Here is a 25,060-nt window from a genome sequence, read left to right on the forward strand (position 1 = left end):
AAGGTCACAACCTTTCATGCGACTTCGGAGATTTACAGACAGCAAGCTATTAAACTGGAGAAACTAAAGCAACACATAGGGTGTAACTCTGCTGCTTTCCCCCTTCCCCACAAACAGCTACTTCTATCATTTCCAGATGGTTCCACCATCACTTATGTAAACATAAGGGAGGAGAATTCACCAGAAATGATGCTAAAAATAAGAAAGAAACCTGGACTTTCCTCAAACTTTTAGTACCTCTTGAAAAACAATTGTAGTCAAGCACTGAAAACAAGAGATTTCTCCTCCTGTGTTGTTTTTGGTGTTATTTAATAGCACATATTCTGTATCACCAACACAAAAGTTTTGCAAACGGAAGCTGCAAAATGAACTAAAAGAAAAATAAATCCTCCTGTGTTTGCAGCAATCCTACGTGATAATGAATGGCAGAAGCCCTGAAATATACTACTAGAATGTTAGATTTTCTCTTTGAAGAGAATGTCTTACAACAGTGATCACAAACTTCCTTCAAATGTATAAAACCACCTCTTTGAAAAACGTTAAAAAGAAGAGTCCTAAAAGAGTGCATCCTCTTGTAGGTCTTGTTTGTCCCTACAGACAATTAGGAATAGAATTCAGTTCTGCCGTATTTCTGCCATCGACAATGCCCACCGTGGGCGTCTGACTCTTGATTTTGGCTCAGGTCATGATTCCATGGTTTGGGATCAATCTCTCTCTCTCTCTCTCTCTCTCTCTCCCCCCCCCCCCGCGCCTGTACTCACTCTAGCTCTCTCTAAAAGAATTAAAGCAACAACAACAAACAATGCTTATCCAACACAACCAACTGGTAACCAATCCCTCCACACATCACCTTGACCTCATGGCCACTGTCTTGGTAAGGTTCTTATCTTTTCTAGGCTAGAACATAGTCTCAATCTCCAGTCCTTTGTGCCTATAATCCATCAGACTTTTACAAAACACAAATGAGATCATGCCTCTCCCCGCTTAAGATTTTTCACTGTCCACAAAATAAAGGGCTCTTTAGCATGGCATATAAAATCTGACCCTACCTACCTACGTAGCCTTTCACACTCCATTTGGTCTCCCAAAGTACCATGATGTTCTCTCTCTCTCTCCTATTGTTCCTCCTCTCTTCTTGTCTTGGTGGTAGGATCCTACCTATTCCTCAAGACCAGATGCAAACTGAACTCTTCTGTCACTACTGCCCTCAGCCCCCAAAGGCGGAATCTTTCAATTCCTCTTCTGAGGTCCTGCTATTCCTTGTACAGTATCTACCAGTTTTGTTATATGCACGCTACACTAAACTTTTCTACTAGTGTCTCTCTTCTCCTCACAACAATGGTGAACTCGTTGAGGGCAGAGCATATGTATTTCTTACTTTGTGCCTTCAGTACCCCAGCATGGGGCCTAGGATATAGAAAGTCCATAGTATATATCCTTTAGGTAAATGAAGGACAGAATAAAGTGAATTGGGAAAAAGATCAACTCTGGATTATCACGAGGGTAAAGGGAGGGGATAGTGCCTTCCCTTCTCCTCTTCCATCCCCTGAGCACAAGTCTGCCTTCTCCATCCAAGCTTCCTTCTTTCTGGCAGCTCCTAAGGACTGGTTTGTCTGCTCCCTTGGCTACTTTGTGACCCCAGGGTGATATGGCGACCGGCCAGTTCTAAGTGTGAAGGAGTTAGGAAGGATGGGGGAAAGGGTGGTGATTTCCCTAGTATTCTGCCAAGTTTGGTTCTTCCATTCCCTAACGGTTCTGTGGCATTGCCACTAGACGACGGCACACTGAGTACCTGCTGCAATCTCCCCTTCTGCCCCAAATCCTGAGACATAATGACAAGATTTTAATAAAAATCCAGAACCAGGCAAGAAAAGAAGTGGCACACTAGAAACTCTTTGGACTGCCTGGGAGCACAGGACTGAAGAAGGAAATCACTGCTGAAAACTGCTTTTCAAACATGAAAGACATGAGGGTAGTGGAGACCAAGAGCAGGAAGTGAATGCCAGCGGGGTACGTCGGGCTCCTGCAGGAGGAGTCACCAAGCCAGTGTCCGGGTCTGCGTCCCCGCCTTGTGCGGCCAGGTCGGGAGTGGGTATGCGTCTGAGAACCCCAGCAGTGGCCAGAGGGCTGACAACACCCAGGCAGGGCAGGGAGCCCCAAGCCCAGAAGATCAGCCGCTGGCCTCTCCACCTGGCAATTCCAGCCCCATCTCACCTCAGAAGAGCTACCTGCGGCACTTAGCTGAGCAGCACAGCCCCCTCTCCGTCACCGGCGGGTGGCAGTAAAAGAGCGTCCCTGATCAGAACGACGGAATCTGAAAGCCAAAAGTGAGCTTTCGGCTAGAAATCACCCAACACCAGAGGAACGCTAATACCAAGAAAGAGAGTCCCATGATCAGCAAACCGAAGACCTATCAGAGAACAAAGAAACAGAATAGGCAACTCAGAGCTTCAAAATACACAGACTCTATACACCCTGAGAGATTTAAGAGGATATTGTGCCCATGAAAAAAGAATCAAGTAGAGATCCTAAAGATTAAAGTGGGACTGCTGAAATAGAAACTCAACAGCTGGGCCAGACAGCAGAATGGGCATGACTGAGGAATACATTAAAACAGTAAGGCTCAGTTGAGGAATTCAGCCTTTTTAAAAGGGGGAAAAAAGAGATGCAAAGTAGGAAAGAAAAATTAAGAAATATGGCAGCAGATCTAGAAGTTCCAATATTCGTGCAATAGGAATTCTTTCCACTAAGAGAGAGAATAGGGAACAATGCATAGAAACTACTCAAAGAAATAGAAGAAAACGATTTCTCCTAACTTAAGAAACTTATGAGTCTTTATTTATTTAAAAAATTTTTAAATTTTATTTAAATCCAAGTTAGTTAACACACAGTGTAATAACGATTTCAGGAGTAGAATTTAGTGACTCATCACTTACGTATAATGCCCAGTGCTCATCCCAACAAGTGTCCTCCTTAATGCCCATCCCCCATTTAGCCCATCCCCCTACACAACACTCCTCCAGCAACCCTATTTGTTCTCTGTATTTAAGTCTCTTATGGTTTGCCTCCCTCTGTTTTTATCTTATTTTTCCTTCCCTTCCCCATGTTCATCTGATTTGTTTCTTAAATTCCACATATGAATGCAATCATGTATGTCTTTCTCTGACTAATTTCACTTAACATAATACACTCTAGTTCCATCCACGTTATTGCAAATGGCAAGATTAAGTTCTTTTTGATCACTGAGTAATACTCCATCGTATATATATACACCACATCTTCTTTATCCATTTGTCAGCTGATGGACATTTGGACTTCTTCCCATAATTTGGCTGTTATTGATAGCGCTGCTATAAACACTGGGGTGCATGTGCCCCTTTCGAATCAGCATTTTTGTATCCTTTGGATAAATATCTAGTAGTGCAATTACTGGGTCGTAGGGCAGTTCTATTTTTGAAACTCGAGTCTTTATATTGAAGATACAGTAAGTACAGGGTAACATGAAGGACAAGAGACCTATATCCTAGTAAAATTCCTGACACACACACCCCCAATCTCAAATGCTTCCAGAGCAAACTAAAAATCAAACAAAAACAGATGATCTTATAAAGGAGTAAGAATCAGATTGACCAGATTTTTGATAGGCAATAAGAAACGCCAGAGAGTAGATTTGCCTAGTCTATCATGCAACAGCCAATGGGTAGAAGCAACCTGTGTGTCCATCAACAGAGGAATGGATAAACAAAATGTATAATATATATTTACAATGAAATATTCAGCCTTAAAAAGAAATGAAATTCTGACACATTCTACAACATGGATGAACCATGAAACACTGTACTCAGTAAAAATAAGCCAGGCACAAAAGAACAAATATTATATGATTCCATTTATATGAGGTACCTAGATGAGGCAAATCACAGAAACAGAAAGTAGAACAGAAGTTACCAGAGGTGGGGGAGAGGAGGTAATGGGAGTTACTATTTAATGGGTAAGAGTTTCTGTTTGGGGTAATGAAAAAGTTTTAGAAATAGAAGTGGTGATGGTTATATAATATTGTGAATATACTTAATGCCACTGAAGTGTATACTTAAAAATGATTAAAATTTTATGTTATGTGTATATTAACACAATTTTTTAAAAAGTAGGAATCCCGAATAGACCAATTACCACGGAAGAAATCACAGTGAGAGTCAAAGATCTGCCTTGAAAACAGGTAACACATCCAGATGGTTTTACAGGCAAGATCTACCAGATCTGACAAAGCATTAATGTCCAGAATATATAGAGACTTTTACAAAACAGTAAGAAAGAAAGAAAGAAAGAACTCAATATTCAAAGAGGCAATGGGCAAACAGGTATTTCAAAGGAAATGCAGATAGTCAATAATTAAATGAAAACTACTCTCAGTAGTTAGCAGAGAAATGAGAATGAAAGGAACTGGATGTTATTTTTCATCCATCAGTTAAATAAATCGGAAAACTGACCATTTAGCATTGTTGAAGGTATGGGGAAATGGGTACTGATACTGTCCAGATAGTGCTATAAATAAAAAAAGTCTCTTGGGAGCGCAAATGGGAAGTCATTATTAAAATTTTAAATGTATGCTACCCATGACCCAAAATCTCTCCTAGGGAAATATTTACAGATGTGTAAAAAGGGGTAGATTTTAAAAATCAGAAGCAAACAATCTAGTGATGTAAGAATGGTTAAATCATCTGCAGTGTATTGTACTTTGGAATTCCAGGTATCAATTAAAAAGCACGAGGCAGGTGTGTACATATTGATGCGGAAAAATCTCTAAAATACAATGAGAGGTTAAAACCAAAAGGTAAGTTTCAGAATGAAGCACATGATGTGAAACCATTTATTTAAAATAAAACAAGGGGTGCCTGGGCGGCTCAGTCAGTTAAGCATCCGACTTTGGCTCAAGTCATGAGCTCACGGTTCGTGGGTTCCAGCCTCGCATTGGGCTCTGCACTGACAGTGCGGAGCCTGCTTGGGATTCTCTCTCTCTCTCTCTCTCTCTCTCTCTCTCTGTCTCTCAAGACAAATAAATTAATTTAAAAAATAAATAAATAAAAGAAAACTGGGGTGCCTGGGTGGCTCAGTCAGTTAAGCATCTGGCTCTTGATTTCAGCTCAGGTCATGGTATCGCGGTTGTGGAACTGAGTCCTGTGTTGGGTTCTGTGCAGACAGCACAGAACATGCTTGGGATTCTCTCTCTCTCTCTCTCTCTCTCTCTCTCTCTCTGCCCCTTCTCCAGCCACGCTCTCTCTCTCTCAAACATATAAACTTAAAAAAAAATAAATAATAAAAGAAAAGAAAACCACAAACTGAAACTATAGATTTATGTAAGTGCACAGATAAAGATCTAGAAGGATACACATTAAATTGATAACAGTCACTCCCTGTATAGGTAGAGGTACAGCTAAATGGCACTTTGGTTTCATCGGTATATTTTTGAGGACGGCGGGGGAGGGCAGAAAGACACACACACAGAATTCAAAGCAGGCTCCAGGCTCTGAGTTGTCAGCACAGAGCCCGACGCAGGGCTCAAGCTCACAAACTGTGAGACCATGACCTGAACTGAAGTCAGATGCTTAACAAACAGTCACCCAGGCACGCCTGACTTTTGTTAAAATAAAGAAAACATATCCCTGGATCACTTATACAATTACTTATAGGATTACAAATACAGAAACGTGAGGAAAAAGAGGCCTGTAGCAATCAGGCCTCATTAAGAAGGCAGAAGTGAAGATGATGGCTGCTGCTAAGTTCCAGCCCCCTTGTCTCTTCTTTGGGGCAAGAAAGGTTAGGATTCGTCAATCATGATCATCTCTGCCTTCTCGGTATTCTCCTTGCCCTCTTTCTAATAGAAAAGACACTGAACTCACCCCCCTCCCACTGCCTTTAGAATCTTCATCTTCCTTCTAAGCATCAGCCTTTCTTTCTACTGGTTCTGAATCTGGGATTGGAACTCAACAGAGGTAAGAAGAAAGAAGAGGTTAAGTCATCATTTTTGTCACCTCTGAAGTTCTAGTGGCAAACAAGATTTTCCAAAGACTCCCACAGCAATATTGCCCATTCCACGTGCCCTTTCTGTCAGTGGGACTCTGACATTCCCCCCACTGGGAGAGGTGGCTTAGAAGAGACTATGTTCCTTCCTCCCTCATCCTGGCAGCCTTGTGACTAGGAATGATGCTATGGGACTTCCAAGGTCTGGTTCTCTTGGGACCTGGCCATGAGGAAGACCAAACAGCCCATGGAGGACAACTCAGGTGAACTCCCAGTGCACAATGAGCACCCACTTGCCAGCCATGAGAGTGAGTCACGGATCCTTCAGGCCCCTCCTGAGCCACCCCAGCTGATGCTGCGTGAAGCAGAGGTGAGCTGTTCCGCTGAGGGAGGCCAAATTACAGGAGTAAAATAACTGTTGTTTGTCAGCCACTAAGGATTGTGGTGATTCGTTACAAGGAAATAGACAACTGGAAGAGTTTTTCTCATAAATGTGGACAGCCAAGAGTTGTCTACACATACAACATTCCAGCTGCCCGTCCTGGGATGCCGGGCCTGCAACCATCTAATATAGATTGCTTTGGAAGATATGGTAAGGAGTCGGTAAGGGATATGGTAGACAGGACATCTGTGTCACACAGAGACAGATCAGATGACATCTGAGGTTCTTTCTTACAAGATTCTGCAGTGAACATACTGAGCTAAGTGCTGAAGCGCATCCTAGCACGGTCTTTTCTTAAAGCAGATGATTGTTTTCTCCAATGACACTTTACCTCTCAGAAAGCTGCCGGATCTGTGGAACTCCCATGTACTTGTGGAAGTGCTCCAGAACATTCATCACACCCTGAAGAAGATTAGCAACTTCTCCATACTGTCTTCGCCTGGTCATGGCTCTGCAAGGAAATAAGAAGTCGAGAACGCTAGAAAAACACTGAGGACACAAGATACAGATGCAGGACAATCTACTCTGAACTACAAAATAGAGATCAACTCCATCTGGTGACCATGTACTACTGAGCACTGAATACGTAAGGTCCTGTGCCTTGCTGGTGAAAAAAATAAGACCTAGTCAAAATCCTCAAGGTGACATTGTTTAGTAAGACAGAGAGAGAGCCAAGTACACATCTAACTAAAACCAAGTAGGACAAACTGAGTCTACACAGAAGTACAAGTTATGCAATACAGGAGGTACAAAAGAACGTGGGAATGATGGAGGGGTCGGGGAGGGGAAATCTAGGAAGACTATGGATTTGGGTTGGATGTTATGGGATTAGCAGGCTTTTAACAGAGATGAGGGATAAGAATGTTACTATCTGAGGATTACAGCTTAGGGGCAAACAGAACACATCATCCCAGCCTACAACAAAGGGTGTTTATATGTATTTAACTCAAATCTGTAGGTTTTAAGCCAATGTTAAGCAACTCTTGTCTCAGATAGGTCTACGTTCACTACTACTAATGTTAATGAAGCTTAAATAAAAGAAGGCTAATAAAATCAACAGTTACACAAGGAAGGACAAACTGTTCTAAATTTTTCATTAGGGTGGAGCTTTTAAAATAATGTATAATTTATGACTTCCCTTAGGCATAAAAAAAAAAAAAAAAAAAAAGAGGCTTTTAAAAAGACAGGACCAAGCTCAAGCAAACATATGGTATGTTGCTACCACTGCCCGGTCTGATAGTCTGGTGGGAACCACAGCATCTGGGGCAACAGACAAAGAAACAGCTCCTCTAGTCTCTCACTGGCCGGCTCACCTCTCTGATCACTGCTTGCGGGAGGATGGGCCAGGGTTCGCTGGAGCTCACACAACGCCTAGAGAGACCAGGAAGGAGTCTGACCCCTTCCTCCCCCCAGCTTTGGATGCTGCATCCAAATTTCTGTGCAGATGCTCTTTCTATGTCTATACGTGAGACTACACTGACACTGGGGCAGGGGGGAATTCTCAGCCTGAGACAGACCACAGAAGTGAACCGGCATGTCAGAATTGTGCTAGTAAAACAGGTCTTTGGATTGCTTCTTGTGGTAAATAGCCAGCTCTTTGTTTTAATGGTGTTTCTAATGTCCTCAACGCATCATTCCCTATAGCTCCTCTAAAAACCATGCAGGATGCTACAGTCTTTGAAAAAGACCTTGAAAAAGTGAGTTGGGGGACATCTGGGTGGCTCTGTCGGTTGGGCGTCTGAGTCTTGATTTCAGCACACGTCATTATCTCACGGTTCATGAGTTCGAGCCCGGCATCAGGCTCTGCGCTGACAGTGCGGAGCCTGCTTGGGATTCTTTCTCTCTCCCTCTTTCTGCCCCTCCCCAACTTGTGCATGTGCTCTCTCCCTCTCAAAAATAAATAAACCTTAAAAAAAAGAAAAAGTGGGTTGGAGAAAAAAGATGGGATGAATGATAAATCAAAGCTCTGTTTCTCTACTGAACATCCAACGGCAGTGAGACTCAGCCCAACACAAGTCGGAAAACTTGCCAAGCAGAGGCTGCAGGGAGCCGTTACAGTCCTGAATGACCTTGCTGGCCTTAATGATAGAGATTTGCCACGTTTAAATGACTTGTATTCTTAGAGTCATGCTCCACGTGCTGTCTGGGTCCCTTTCATACTCCTTTGCACCTCACTTCAAAGCATCAGGTGTTTGTTACATTTTGAACACCAAAGGGCACAAAGCTAAAATGGTTGGGGCGCCTGGGTGGCTCAGTCGGTTAAGCAGCCGACTTCGGCTCAGGTCATGATTTCGCGGTCCATGAGCTTGAGCCCCGCGTCGGGCTCTGTGCTGACAGCTCAGAGCCTGGAGCCTGTTTCAGATTCTGTGTCTCCCTCTCTCTGACCCTTCCCCGTTCATGCTCTGTCTCTCTCTGTCTCAAAAATAAATAAACGTTAAAAAAAAAAATTAAAAAAAACAAAAACAAAAACAAACAAACAAAGCCAAAATGGTGATTAACATTTGAGACCAATCTGCAGAAAGTGGGGCAGGAGAAGTACTTGGCTGAGAAGTAAAAGGAAAAAGAAAACAAACCCTATGCTGCCATTTTCTTTACATGGCATATTCACTCGCGGTGGACCCCAAAGAGAAAGTTGACGCTGCTTACTCAAGGGAATCCACGCCACCTGCTAACATGTGCAGGTGGTTCAGCGTTGTGATGGAGGTGGTCAGGTGGCGTTTGGCATGATCTAGCTGCTTAATATCGCGGGTGATTTCTTTAACCTAAATATCGAAAAACCGCGGGAGAAAAAGGAAGAAGGTTAAGAAAGATGTTAAATTCATTTGCAAGAAGCCCTGTAAGAAAATAAGGCAAATGAAGCAAGGAAAAAAAACCTCCGGTTAGCCCTTGGGGAAAACACAGACATTCTCATAATGTATAATCAAAATAACCTCCAATCTGCCCATTTGAATTTCATCTGGCATTTCTTCAGAAGACTTTACCCAGGGGTACAAAATCCTCAATTGCGAGAACGACATGAACTTTCTTTTTCACCTCAAGTGGAGTGATCCAAATAGCAATTTAGTATGGAGCATGTGGTCCAGGAGCCAAGTTCAGTGCATCTCCTCTTGAACAAGGTTTTTTTTTTTTTTTTTTTAGAAAAGTATGTCTTCTGACAGGGCTATCAGGTTCAATACAATGAACAGTATTAGTCGGCTCTTCTACTGAGATGGTCTTTATTCATGGAAATAGACTTTACTGTCTGATCCCCAGCAAGGAAAGACTTGCTCTCAAATCTCAAGAAGACTAAAATGTAATACACTTAATATGTACTATTATAGATGAGATGTAAAGTCTTCAGGAACCGAGAAGGTAATGGGGGGGGGGGGCAGAATTCGGACAGTGTTGACCCAGAAGATCCAAGAGAAAGAAACTGTACCTGGGAATATAAGTGTATTTTAGTCACCAGAAAAGCACATTCAGCAGTGAGGTGGGAACAATTCTCCAGCTTTGCTAATAACGAGGCAGAATGTTCCACTAAACTGCCTGAGTTGATGTTGACCAAGAAGCTTTCTGAAGAGCAATTGATTTCCCAATTTCTTTGATACCTGGAAGGAAAGGAGTGCCTTGGACACCAGGCACAAGCCTTCCAGTCACTGGAAAGAGCTATCTTCCGTGAAAAGTGACAAACTCCGGGGGGCCTGGCTGGCTCAGTCAGTAGAGTATGCGAGTCTTGATCTTGGGGTTGTGAGTTCAAGCCCCCCATGTTGGGTGTAGAGATTACTTAAAAAAAAAAAATCTTAAAAAAGTATATCTTTCACAAAGGAAGGTATATAGTACTACTCAACTGTACAGAGTTAAAAACGATTAGGATGAGGAGGGCCTGGGTGGCTCAGTTGGTTAAGCGTCCAACTTGATCTCGGCTCAGGTCATGATCTCGTGATTCCTGAGATCGAGCCCCGAGTCAGGCTCTGCATGGAGCCTGCTTGGGATTCTCTCTCTCCCTCTCTCTGCCCCTCCCCAGCTCACGTGCATGTGCGCGCTGACTCCCAAAATAAATAAACTTTAAAAAAAGAAGTTAAAAACTTGGTAGTGAGTTATGCTCACGTGATCCGAATCCGGGGTGAACGCATAGAGTGAAGATCATAACCCTCCCAGCTTAGTTCAACACCCACAAACCTGTTGAGCTGACCTGGATCTTAGCAGTAAAAGTCCTTTCACAGGGACTTCCTCATCATGCCTGCTCCCTCTTGTCACTCTCAGGCTATCAGTATCTCTACTTCTATTGCCCAGGGCGGGAAACAGATTAAGAACCTGTTATTCTTCACAGAATAACTGAGTTTGGGGAAAAAGAAGATCAGGAGTGGTATAGTGAACTAGATACGGGAGTTTGGCCCCAGAATCTGACAACCCACTTCCAACACTGAAATCATTACCCTCTTTCCTACAGAAAAATCCTGGCACCTCTTTTGAGATTCCTTAGCTCTGTTGGGTCTGTTAGCTCAGGGGTCTTTAACTACTGTATTAGAAGTCACAGTCATCTATGACTCTTCTCATTCCTGCATCATTAGTCACTAAATCCTGAGTACTCATCCAGTGCCTCATCACAAAATCTGACCCTTTCTACTTCTTCAGACACTCCTTGCTCTGCACCAGAGGTGACTAGTCTCTCTGTTCCCAGTACCTCCCGTCTCTCCCCATCACATATCCTGTGCTTCTCAAGGCATCACCCTTAAAGGTAGCTCAGGCAAGGGATGCTCAGGGCAAAGTCACAGAGATCGCAACACAAACAGAACACCCTTAGTTAATGTACCTTAACTGTTACCCAGGGGCAGCCAAAAAAGGACAGAATATGACGTGACAGGTTTTGGAGTCAGGCAGCTCCAGGGTTGAATCTCAGCACGTCCAGTGTCCTACAGAAGCTGCATGGCCTCACTGAGTCTCAGTTTCATTGATAAGATGGGTAATCATACAAATAATAATAAAACCTAGTTCATAAATTTGCTGTGAGGGCTAAATGAGATCACTTGTCCCACTATAAAAGGACATCCATGGCACGGTATTTGGCACACTGTTGGAGGGCAACAAATATCCGTTCTCTCTTCGGTCCTACCTCTTCTTCCCTTTAGCAAAGCGCCATCCAGGAAAGCAAACTGCTTTAAAATAAAACATCTACTAACTTCCATGCTTCAACGGCCCGCGGATGGTGCTGGGGGCAGTGCATCCTGAGGGAAAGAACCACAAATCCGAATCCCTCCTTGATGACATACAGCCTCTATCAAAGACTATTTAATTCTCTGACAAAGTACAAATATTATTATTATTTATTTTCCCCTCTGAAAAGAGATCTCCTCCTTGGACTCTTGGTTTGGTAGTTAAAGTCTGTAACACCACCTGCCTGGGAGAATGAACAGGAAGAGCTGACGGTGAGGGACGGCAACAACTGATGCTCACTTTGGGCCTATGTGTGACACGTCATCTCAATTAGTCCCCACAATTCTACGATGTACCCAGGACGTTCATCTCCGTTTTACAGTGAGGAAACTGAGGCACAGAGGGGCTGAATAACACGGTTAGTAAGTAGAGGGGTTGGACCCCACCCAGGCAGTCTGACTTCAGACTTCACTTCTCTTCACTGCTCTATCAAACTGCCCGCCGCCCTCCCACTCCATGTCCTTCCCTATCTTGCCACATGGCCACCGAAGAGAGCTGAAGGATACACATGAGGTCTGTTCCGGGAGTAAATTGTAACAGGATGTGGGGAGGAAAGACTATACGGATTTGGGAGTTTTTATAACCAAAAGAAGTAGGGGGGCAATGACATCAGTAACGGCTTCTATCACAAGCCAAGTACTATGCCCAGCGCTCTTCATACGTTTAATTCCACAATAAGCCTTTGAGGCAGGTGTTACTGTTCTTACCTTACAGCTGAGGAAACTGGAGATCAGAGACAACTGAGAGACATTACATTATGTGGCCAGAATGTGTGTGCGAGAGCTGACATGTTACAGTGCCTGCCGTGGAGGAGGAGTGGGTGAGGCTGGGTTCTCCGTCAGTGGGCAGGCCTCCTGAGCACATCACTGGAGGACACAGATTTGTCAAAGGACAACTTCATCAAAACCGTTAGCAGTACTGTGGCAGGATCCGTCCCACCTCCCAATTCCAATACCAGTTTTCATGACATATCGTGGATCTTAACTGAGAAACACGTGATATAAACAAATGCTCGAGAAAAGAATCCAAAATGACTAGAACACTATTTAGGGGAAAAAGAAGAAAACTTTTCCTATTTAAAAAAGGGCTGTGAATGCAGGGCAGCAGGGATGGTGAGTCACTGCACGTCTAGCTGCTCCTCTTGAACTGATCTGGAATGTACGCACAGGGCTTGCTTTCGAGACGTGGGTGCTGTGGCTGCCAGCAAGTGGGAGAAAAAGCCCATTCATGAGTGTGACTGGACAAGAACCGAACTTCCTCTTCTGCAAGAGAGTCAGGAAGAAACCTAAACTCACCATTTGCTCTGATTTCTCTGCTTTGTCTTTGATATCTTTGATTTTGCCAAAGAGCTGCTGGATAGCTTTCTGGGCCTCTTCAAGTGCCTAGAATAAAAGAAATAAATGATAAACAAGAAGCAACCCAAGACGGCACCCAGTCACTGCACTATAATCGAGTCTAGCTTCAGAAGAAACCTACCAGAACGCGCGCTCTTGACTCATTGTTCTTACGCAGTTTTACTGGACCCAAATAGTAGACGGACTCTAGCATTTGGATACAGGCAAATACACAAGGTTCTTGCCAACCTGAATCATAAAGTTTTAATTTAAAAACTATCTCCCTCCATCTTAGTGATGACTCCATGTTACTGATGACAACACAGGAATAAAACATGCACATCTGTACATGTTGGCACATGTGTGTGCATACATGTGTGCATAATAACCTTAAAGCTTGTAGAGAGACAGAGGTGGTTCTAATGTGGGAGAAACTCTGAAGTTTGAAAGTTCCAGGAGACTGTGCCTTCAACAAAATCAACTGTGCATGGGGACTCCAGAACTGCGGTAAACCTTTATTTATTTATTCTGAGAGAGAGAGAGAGAGAGAGAGAATGAGAGAGAGAGAGTGCGCGCATAAGTGGGGTAGGGGCAGACAGAGGGAGAGAGAATTCCAAGCAAGTTCTGCAACTTGACACAGCGCAGAGCCTGACGCAAGGCTCGAACCCACAAACCATGATATCATGACCTGAGCCGAAATCAAGAGCTGGACACTTAACCGACTGAGCCACCCAGGCGCCCAGTGAGCCAAACGTTTCTACTGAAAAACCTGTAAGATGGATGCCACACATTTAAAGTATGATAAACCAGTGGTGCCTGGGTGGCGCAGTCGGTTAAGCGTCCGACTTCAGCCAGGTCACGATCTCACGGTCCGTGAGTTCGAGCCCCGCATCAGGCTCTGGGCTGATGGCTCAGAGCCTGGAGCGTGTTTCCGATTCTGTGTCTCCCTCTCTCTCTGCCCCTCCCCCGTTCACGCTCTGTCTCTCTCTGTCCCAAAAATAAATAAACGTTGAAAAAAAAAATTTAAAAATAAAGTATGATAAACCAGAGTTGCTCCTGCGAGGAGGGGGAAGCAACATTCAGGAGTTGTCAGGGCACTAAAAGCACACATGTGGAGAACATATGTACTTAGAAAAGATGTAGCAGCCAGCAGAAGGACTCATACTTCATTACATCAAACACACTTTATTTATTTTGGATTTAAGAGTGGTCTGTCCTAACCAGGCCTCACAAGCCCTTTATGAATGTAATGATAAGACCAATGTCACCCTAGAGCTGTGTTTCCTCTTAGTCTGCATAGGGAAAGAGGAGCCTTCCTGAAAGGGCCTTCCAGAGGCAGGAAGAAAGCAGAGCCGAGAGAAAGGGAGAATGACAAAAGCCCTGACAGAATTAACTGGACTTCTGCATTCAGCTGTACCCAATGAGAAAGCCACCTCGAGACCATGAATGAATACGTTTTCTTTTGTACTTAGAAAACATCCCCCAAAAGAAACTTGAGCTGGCTTCCTCTGCTGGAAATTCCTTCCTTGGTGGAGGCAGGGATCGTATCTTTCTTTCCTCTGTAGGCTTCCCAGGCTGTCCCCTTCTTCTGATATTGGGAATCCTTTCTTCTTCTGGAGCTCCTTGCCCTTGTGTGTGGCATAGTTCCAAACAGGAGTTTCACACGTGGGGACAAGTATGCGGAGCCCTCACATGTGACTGTGTTACAGCTCCTAAAATGCATGTCCAGAGGGTACTCTGAGAAGCTGTGTCTTTAGCCCTATTGCAAGTCTGAGGGGACACCATTCAGGCAGCCGCTCGCACCTCCTGGGGCATGCCGGGTCAGCGTGTGTTTGCTCTGTGGGATCACTTCACTTGTATCTATGGGGGTCTGTGGGCAAAGAAGCTTTTGTACTTGTAGTTTCTGCCACCTGGACACAGGATTTGAATCGTCAGAAAGTCTGGGCTTAAGACAACAGTCGGCATTGCTATCAGGGCCCAAAATTCCTAACTTGGGAAATGTTACCTAAAATGCAGGAAACAATCAAAAGAGGAGATAGAATGCAAGTGGGTCATGCTGAGCAGCTCCTCTCAATCCCGTTCTGCCGCAAAAGGATGCCCCCTCTCACTCAGCAGTGTTTCCACTCAGTTTCCTGCCATCCTAGGATCCAGCACCCCTGAGACAGCTGTGGCGGTGTGAGAAAACCCTAACCCTGTATTTTCCGACCAGCAGGCAGCAGTTTGAGGCCCGCCTGTGCTGTCACACTGTGTGCACAACCTCTCTGGGCATCTGTTTCCTCGTCTGCAGAGTAGTGATGACGATACCTACTTTGACGGTCGTTGGGAAGATTCAATGACATAACAGGTGTAAAAACTGCACAAATATCAGGTATATTTCCGGGGCTCAGGACCACCTAAGCAAATGCATGCATGCATATATGTACAGATATACAGGGACATACGCGCATACGTTCCCTTCTGGCCATGCCCTCCCTCTCAGCACAACCACCAGGCCTGCCCACTATCTGATGCTTCCTAGCCTAAGCCGCTCCCTGAGTGAATCCACATCCGCTCATTCCACCCCTCCTGCCCCCAAGAATTTTCTTCCTCACTTCAAATATTCACCTCCTCAAAACCAGGATATGAACAAGATTCTTTTGAGCACTGCCTACTACCATACTGCCCAACTTCAGATTTCATAAGATTGTGAGAAACCAAAATCAAGTTCTAACAAAATTAAAATGATAAAAAGGTATAAAATATCAAATGCCCATTCACAACCAAAGGAGTAAAATTTCAAAATAAAATGTTCAATACAGCTACTGAGAGCGTGCAAATCTTTGTTATCTCCCATGACTTAGTTCAAATGCCACTTTTTCCCCATCCTTTCCCCAACTTCCCCTTCCCTTCCAACACCCTCTCTATATGTAAACGAACACATATGCAGCAGAGGGTACAATCAATTCATTCATCAGCTGGGTGCCTGTGATCCTTCATGTAAACTTAACATTCATAACAAGTTTTTTGTGAGTGTGTCTTTTGGTTGGACCATGACATCCTAGAAGGCATGGACCATATCTCATCCGTTGTGACTTATGGACACCCGGGGCAGTACCCAGAATGATACAGTAGGTACTCAATACATGTTTATTAACTTGAATTTTAAAATCCATTATGGTATATGCACGCACACGTATATACACACACACGTGCGCACATACACACACACACACACGATCCACCTTTGCTCTCAGGGTAGTCAAGCAACACATTTATGTAGTTTATGGCTGTGCCAACATTTCAACTGCGGACCTTCTTTTAAGCAACAATAAATTAGGTTTGCAATCCTCACATACTGAAAAAAAAATACTGGGTCAAATCCGTACTCTATCATAAATAAATTCTCATTTTCTAGCAATGCAGACCTTCACGGTCTTGTAACTGAAGACTAGCTGTATCTGAACTGTGACACTGAATTCCTGCGGCAATTATGGGCCCAATTACATCTGTCAGCATTTCATTAATTCACTTCTTCTACCATTCAACAGATATTTGTGGAATAGCTTCCATGTACCAGGTACTCCTCTAAGCACCAGGAACCACTGGGAGATGAGACACACATGGTCCCTTTCCCTGTCCTCAAGGAACTTACTTTGAGAATCGACAGGTTGGAGGAGATACTGGAAAAACAACTGAATAAAGAAACAAAGAAGAAAATTTCAGAGAGGGACAGGTGTGATGAAGGAATTGATAAGCAGGGTGGTCACAGAAGGTTTCCTGAGAAACAGCATATGAACTGGGACCTGCAGGATGAGGCAGAGTCAACATTTTTAGATCTGGAGTAAGAGAATTCCAAGTAGAGAGAACAGCAAATAAAAGATCCTGATGCAGAAAAAGACCTTGGCATTTTGAAGGACCACAAAGGAAGGCAGTGGATGGCACGGTAGAATCGGAGTGGGAAGTGCTGATAATTTGGAGAAGCAGGTAGGCACCAGAGCCTGGAGGGCCCCAAAGGCCTGGTAAAACCACGGGATTTTGTTCAAAGTGCAATGAGAAGCCACTGAAGGGCTTTAAACAAGGGACTGGCAAATGGCTTACATATGTAAAACACGGCCCTGGCTGCTACATGGCAGGGGAGGCAGGGGCCATCCAGAGGCAGGAATGAAAGAAAAGACCGCTGGGAAGGGCTGCCGTGCTCTAGGTGAAAAACGGTGCAGGTCTAGAGCAGGTGGCCAACGGTGAGGGGAAGAGGTGCGAGTGACTGGGATTTGTAGGAAGATATGACCCACGGGACTCACTGATGGACTGGATATGGATAATGAGAGAAAGGAAAGAATCAAGGATTACTCTTTGGTCTTGGTTCAAAAAGCCAGTGAATGTGTCCCTTAACTAAGGAGGGAAGACAGGAGAAGGAACAGGTTTGACAGGCAGGTGTGTATGGTGGTGGTGGGATCAGAAATCAAGAGTTCCATTTCAATATGCTAGGGGTGCACAGCCCACTGGATGTCCAGTGGGGACTCCAAGACATCTCAAGCTGGACATCTGTGTCTGGAGCTTGAAAGACAGGAGCAGACTGGAGATTCAAATTTAGAAGTTATCGGCTTATAGGCGATGGTTAAGTCTATAGACATAGAACTCACCCAGGAAGAGAGAAAAGACAGCAAAGAGAAAATGGCCCAGGCTGAGTCCTTGGGCACTCCAATGGTCAGCAGTCTAGAAGAAAAGAAAAAGGGAGAAAAAGATGCGGATTCTCTGTTTTACCAGTGACATGAGAGAAAATGAGGGACGGTGGTGTCACAGGAGCCAAACGAGTGTTGGAAGGAGGAGGAAAAGAGAGATTGTGTCTTATTTTGTTGAAATTGTATGTAAATTAGGATGGAGAATTGCCACTGAATTTGACAATAAGGAAGTCGCTGATGACCTCGCCCAGAACAGTTTCAGTGGAGTCGCGGGGATGGAAGTGGACAGTGACGACGTGAGGAAGTGTGCCACCTGTTTTTATAAATAATGTTTGGAACACATCAGTCCCATTCGTTTAGGTATCATGTATGGCTACCCTCATCACACAACAGCAGAGACGAGGAGTTGTAAGAGACCACATGGCTGGTAAAGTCTAAAGTATTTACTATCTGGTCCTTAGCAGGAAACTAGTCTGTTGACCCCTGGTGTAGAGTGTTTTTTCAAAAAGTGTTTGCTATGAGAAGACAAGAAAAATGGGTCAACTGATGGAGTGAAGGGAGGAAGATCTGAAGATGAGAGGTGCTTGCACAGGGCTAGTGTGGGAACGACTCAACAGAAAAGGAGAAACTGATCTGGGAGGCTGGGGGGCAGTAATGGGACAATTACAGAAGAGAAGGACCTTTTTATAATGTTCTTGGATTGTTTCGTGTACGAGTTCTAAACAAGACTAGAAGCGTCCTCCAGAGTACAGACCGATGACACGCATGGCATTCTTATATCCCCTATAGTTCAGGCAATCACCCATTCTGGTTGCCAGAGGGGCAGGCCCAGTTTATGACGACTGTCTCAGTATAATTATTAAGAGCTCACGCTGCAAAGTGACTCTGGTGACTGATCATATGGTCACATCACCTGCAGCATCTAACCAGAGCTAGAGCACAGGTGGAACTTGACAGATACTTGCCAACCGATCCAAACTGTTGTGGGGCACTCGTCAGAAGGGTAGCAGTGCCGAGACCACCACTCTGAGTGGGGTGTGCTGACCGACACCCTCGCCTTTCCCCAACTTCGGGCACATCTACCGGCAGTGGTTCAAGAACACACCGTCACACTTTCTGTAAATGTTATCTATTTGGCTAATAAGGAGTCTCATGCCCAGGATACTGCAAGGGGTCAGTAAATTCTAAACCCTTTGCAGCCTTCTAAAAAATGTCAGCTCATGGTGTAAAAAAGCACTGCCTGAAAGGCAACTGCCCACCAGAAAGGACTGACAGTTGAGGGCACAGCCCACACAGAATTCTGTGATATTGTTGGTCATGCCATACCTAGTGATGCTCTAACGGGATTAGAAGCACCATCTTCCAGCCAAATATGCTAAGACAGAGACTTTCAGGTAAAAAGGCAAAATGGACTGGGTTCTATACTTAAAGTAGGGTCTGAAGAAGCATGCACGATCCCTTCTCAGAGAAAGAGTCTCTATCCATAGTTCTCTTTTATTCTTAATCTGGCATCCTACCAGAACGGTCTCTGCTGAAGGTACCACGTTTTTCTTCCAGCAAACAAGTAAGACTCACACAATCTTATATTTCAGAGTCTGAAAGAAAGATAAACTGTTTGCCAGATTTTTTTTTCCCCCAGGCTGGAATACTTCTGCTCGTTATAACAATGTACTGAAGTCGAGGAAATTTAATACAATTCATTTTCCAGAGTGAACAGGGTTCTTCTGAAGCCTCTTCCATTAAGCAAGTCCACTCTCAACACACACCCTACTGTTTGATATCTAATCTCTAGTAATCAATTACACAGGAAGAGCATTTTGTAATTTGGAAGAATCATCAGGATTTTATTTTTAAGTAACACTAAAATATTTTTACTACCTGGCTGATCAGAAAATGTGCAGAGAGATAGATTCTGGCACTGTCCCTAGACTCTCTTTAAAATAAAATGTGGCTACTTTCCCATTCCAAGCTGTATGTAGATTAAAAACAGAACTAATCACCCAAACATGTCTGCTTTCAATCTACCCTTGCCGGAATTTCTTTCTTTTCTTCTCTTTCTTTCTTTCTTTTTACATTTATTTATTGTTGAGAGACACAGAAAGACAGAGCACGAGCAAGGGAGGGGCAGAGAGAGGGAGACACAGAAACTGAAAGACTCCAGGCTCTGAGCTGTCAGCACAGAGCCTGATGCGGGGCTCGAACCCACAAACCACGAGATCATGACCTGAGATGAAGTCGGACGCTTAACTGACTGAGCTACCCAGGCGCCCTTACCGGAATTTCTAAACTGAGATCGAAAGCGTGGCTACAGCCTGCATTCGAGGGTATTACTAAGCAGCAGTTACTACAGCGGTCCTCTTTGGAAACCCTAATTCTACAGCTAGGAGATGCAAAGCAACCCATCGGGCTAGCTCTGAAGACTGAGCAGAACCAATCAGGCTATCTCTGTGCACCATTCCCTGTACCCGTTATTCTTAATTTTCCTTGCCTCCTAAAGTAGACTCTGAACAGGCTACCAAACCCACGCCGGGTCATGTGCACAGAAGATAAGCAGCATGGGACCTGGCACCACAGACTCCACTGCTTTTTTCTTTCATCTTTTTAATTTTTTGTCCAGAACTGTCACGCGCTACCTGTATAGACAGAGGAGATTTGATCCAATGGAAATGCCTTGAGAAATTAATATCCCGTTTGGCGCGTGGATGCATGTAATTTTGCAGTTTGCTCTGTTATAAGAGAATTATATTGCCTTTATCCTGTGGGTTCACAGGCAGCCTTTAAGAGATTTGGAACGAAGATCCCATTTGTCACCACTGCCGGAAGGAAGAAAACGTTGCTCGTTTTCAGAAGAACTAGTAGGGCTTTATGTTCCTTGAAAAAGTAAGATGCTAACATTCAAGGTTCCTGGGAAGAAGATTGTATTTTCCCACCACTCTGCTATCATTTCTGTTGTCCAATTCCACACTTGTCTGCCGTTTCCTTTCCTACTGTTCGGAAAAGCAACGCAATGTATTGGCAAAAGGCAAGGGTTTTCGAACAAGCAAACTGGGACTTGAGTGTTGCCCTTGCAGCTTACTGTGTGATCTCTAACAAGCCACTTTACCTCCAGGAGGCACAGGCTCATCATTTCTAGAACAGGAGCTCCTACCTCAAAGCCTTTCTGCTAGGAAGGAATGCAGGGCTTATTATGAACACCTTTGAAACTGTTTACCCAGTTCGTTCCTCCTGGGAATCTTCCTCTCGTTGTGTTCTTTTAGAGTCGGCTGTCTCAGAAGCAGGCCTGGTCCAAGCTGAGCCAGATAGTTTTCTTGTGACTTTCCAGAACAAATTGGCAAAGAGAGTTCATCTCTGCCTGGCGGGAGCCCCAAATGAGAAGCTGAGTTAGAGAGCAGCGAGGTTCCCCAGAAAGGGGAAGAGGCTAGTCTCCAGGTAGTGATGATAAAGTAAACACAGGCAGAGAGACAGATACAGAAAAATTGGGTGCATTATTCCGATCCGGGCTTCAACTGTTTGGTCTGACAAGGTGAGCTGCGACACTGCTATTCCATGGTCTGACTTCAACTTCTTCAAAACAAGACACAAGCGCCTTTCAAATAATCCTCCTGTTGGCCTACGCCAGCTTGAACTGGGATTTTGTCTTCTGCACCAGAGAGAACCCTGACGGGGGACTCAGCTCATAAAAGGGGCTCATTAAAAGGCCACTATTAATATCATTCCCAGATCCCCCAGATGAAGAGTACAATATTTCAAATGTGACTATCACTTCAGTAGCCAAAGGTTGTTAACCCATCCTTTGGAGTTTGTAAGTAAGCTGGTTAAGTTCAACATCTGCAGGCATATGCAGAATCAGGGAAACTGTTCCTTTGAACCATGTTGAAAATGAAACATTCTCCAGAAAAAAAAGTTTCAATCTGTTATTCACTCCTTCAATAAAAAGTAAGATTATATGTACTATGATAGATGCTGAGAAGAAAAGATCACTAAATGGGAACATGTCTTTAAAGAACTTGTAAGGTGGGAATGCAAGCTGGTGCAGCCACTCTGGAAAATAATATGAAGGTTCCTCAAAAAACTAAAAATAGAACTACCCTACGACCCAGCAATTGTACTACGAGGTATTTATCCAAGGGATATAGGTGTGCTGTTTCGAAGGGACACAGGCACCCCAGTGTTTATAGCAGCACCATCAACAATAGCCAAAGTATGGAAAGAGCCCAAATGTCCATCGATGGATAAATGGATAAAGGAGATGTGGTGTATATATATATACAGTGGAGTATTGCTTGGCAATCAGAAAGAATGAAATCTTGACATTTCCAACTACGTGGATGGAACTGGAGGGTATTATGCTAAGTGAAACTAGTCAGCCAGAGAAAGACAAATATCATATGACTTCACTCATATGAGGACTTTAAGAGACAAAACAGATGAACATAAGGGAAGGGAAACAAAAATAATATAAAAACAGGGAGGGAGACAAAGCATAAGAGACTCATAAATATGGAGAACAGAGAGTTACTGGAGGGAGTGTGGGAGGGGGGATGGGCTAAATGGGGAAGGGGCATTAAGGAATCTACTCCTGAAATCATTGTTGCACTATATGCTAACTAATTTGGATATAAATTATTAAAAATAAAAATAAATAAATAAATAAATAAATAAATAAATAAATAAAAATAAAGAGCTTGTAAGGAATACATGTAAGAAATAGAAATAACTGTAAGGTGAGAATGATACAAAGAGGTATGAGGAAAGAATGCCAGAATCATTTGGAAAGCAAGGGGCATCTACTGAAGGTAGATAAGTAGCCTTTATTTATGGCACGTCCCTAGTTTTGATACTGCTGACCACCCTGGCATCATGAAGAGCTGTTGCTATGGAAACAGGGCATCCTCAGCTGGAGGAGAGGTGCTTTAAGAAGCCTCAGCAATAATAACAATGCAGCCCATTCCCAATAATGGTGCCAAACAGCAGCAGAGGCTACGGGAATCTCATGGCTATGGATGGGCGCACGTGTACAGCTTCTCTGTACCCTGGAACACACCACATATCTTCTAGGTCTGGCAGTCATGGTCAAAGGCTGGATGGGCACCCATCAGATGAGAATCACTGGCGTTAACACCAATTCCTTCACTGCTCATTCAGAAATCTTGAGTATAAAGGGGTTTTATTTAAAGCACAGATTTTTTTCCAAGTTTGTGAACCAAAAGAATGTAAAGGGCAAAAGGAGTAATTCGCACCTTATTTGTTAAAATGCTCCGTTCCACCTAAGTCACTTTTATTTATGATTTCTGCAAACCACAGCCACTGAAAACATGAACCAAAGAGATCTTTCTTATTGTTTTTAGGAGACAAGCCAGAAGTTAAAATCACAAGGCAAGACCAGGACACAAATCCAGCAGTGCCCAAACAAGACTAAACATTCACTTTTGAAAGTTCTGCTTGTATCTGTTATCACCCATAACTTAAAATATGTTAGCCCCGAAATAGCTGGGAGTGGTGAATGCATTCGAGCTCAGCTCCCTTTGAGGAAACGTAACCCTGGGGGACAAGCACATTGAAAGCAAAAACTCCAAATGGCAACGCCAAGGAAGTGTTTAAACAAACGTCTCAGCTGAATAAAAGGTAGAGAAATTCAATATTTTAGGAAATGGGGCACACTTAAAGGAACAATTTGTCCCAGCTTAACAAAGGACTGTTTCCCACAAACAGCTGGGACTTCCCAGTTGCCATGTTAAGTTCTAATCCCCCATATTTTACTATTACTTGTTAGTCACTTAGAAAGTCCCATCTATGTCACAAGTCTTCATTCAGAAGAAAACGACCTTTTGTGCTCACAACTGGACGTTCCTTCAGCTGACTTTTGGAGATCCCTTCTGTACCAAAAGCCCTTTAGGCCATGGACCCCCTTGGGGTTCCAACTGAATGATCTCCTCCCATCTCTCTTGCCTCTCTCCAGTACTACCAGTGTGCACAGATCACTCAGCTCTCTCCTTTCAGCCTTGAGCACTTCTCTCTGCCTAGCCTCCTCATCATGCTGTGAAGGGCCTAGCTGGTTAAGAAGGCCATGGTCACTGTCATTGCGAGGGACCTAGCTGGTTAAGAAGGCCATGGTCACTGTCATTGTGAGGGACCTAGCTGGTTAAGAAGGCCATGGTCACTGTCATTGCGAGGGACCTAGCTGGTTAACAAGGCCATGGTCACTGTCATTGCGAGGGACCTAGCTGGTTAACAAGGCCATGGGTCACTGTCATTGCTAGGATTCCCTTGGGAACCACTTAACTTTTCAGGTTCTGAACAGTGATTCTCAAATCCACTTTTAAAGTTTGTCATTGTTGGGCACATGGGTGGCTTAGCCATTAAGCATCTGACTTTGGCTCAGGTCATGACCTCACAGTTCATGAGTTTGAGTCCCACATTGGGTGAGCTCGTGCCCTGTTGTGGGTGAACAGGAGTCCCACTTTGGGTGAGACCTGCTTCTCACTCTCTCTCTCTCCCTCCCTCCTCGGATGCTCTCTCTCTCTCTCTCTCTCTCTGCCCCTGGTTCACTTGCACCCTCTCTTTCTCTCAAAAAGAAAAAAACCTGTCACTATTTCAAAAGAGAATTTGGGATGGACAAGTACACAGCATACTGGGAAGCAGAAAATCTGGACCTGGGATTCACTGACTGTGATTTGGGGCAAGTCACAGAACCTATCTGAGCCTGCCTCTTCACCTGTAAAATGGAGAGAATTATACCCATTTTATATTACATCAAGTAATTTGGAAATATTGCAACAAATATTTTGTAGAATGTAAGACAAACATGCTTAGATTGTAATAAAACATCAACATTATAGATCAAGACAAATGACTCAAAATGTACCTTCTGTCAAAGCAACTCTAACATGTCTCTGCTTATAGTGAATCAATCAAGAAAGACACATTTCTCCTACAACAATACATTCTTAATTCTAGAGGTCTGGGTAACTCCAGAGCTGACAGATATATTGGAACCTGACCACAAGATGCTCATCCAGTCACCAGAAATCTCCAAAGATCAGAATCTCCAAGTATTCAATGAAAAAAAAGAGTGTAGCATTTGGCCTACATAAATGATATTACCATATGAGTAGGCGTTGGCTACCCGTCCCTACTGTTCTTATGTGACCGAGAACAAGAAAAGTTCAGAGGTATGACAAGGGGACAAAGGTGAGTAATTCGGTCTGAGATGGGATAAAGACCCCTCAGTTCACCTCTTTTCTTTATGAAAGACAGTATTTGGGTCATCAAATTTACCTGTCAGTAAGTACATCTCCCAAGAAATGTCCCCCTTATGCTTGGAGGCCATTATGAAAGTAGCACTAATATATTTTGGCTAACATCCATACTCCAGGTATCACGTGCAACACTTAGAGACCAACACAGCATCTGTT

The 25,060-nt window shown here is 43.8% G+C and overlaps 1 protein-coding gene across 3 annotated transcripts in view; it reads right to left on the minus strand.

The window, feature by feature from the left end:
* The window catches only part of VPS53 (VPS53 subunit of GARP complex), a 147,926-nt gene that overhangs the window by 86,733 nt on the left and 36,133 nt on the right, over nucleotides 1–25,060 (minus strand). For all 3 annotated transcript variants that reach the window (XM_045490503.1, XM_045490502.1, XM_045490501.1), the window contains exons 5-7: nucleotides 12,949–13,035; nucleotides 9,107–9,222; nucleotides 6,792–6,911 (exon numbers count right to left, since the gene is read on the minus strand). In XM_045490503.1, the coding sequence (XP_045346459.1) occupies nucleotides 6,792–6,911; nucleotides 9,107–9,222; nucleotides 12,949–12,951 (239 nt within the window). In that variant the 5' untranslated portion in view covers nucleotides 12,952–13,035. The remainder of the gene's footprint in view (nucleotides 1–6,791; nucleotides 6,912–9,106; nucleotides 9,223–12,948; nucleotides 13,036–25,060) is intronic.

Source organism: Leopardus geoffroyi, chromosome E1, assembly GCF_018350155.1.
Source record: "Leopardus geoffroyi isolate Oge1 chromosome E1, O.geoffroyi_Oge1_pat1.0, whole genome shotgun sequence".
Lineage (NCBI taxonomy): Eukaryota > Metazoa > Chordata > Mammalia > Carnivora > Felidae > Leopardus > Leopardus geoffroyi.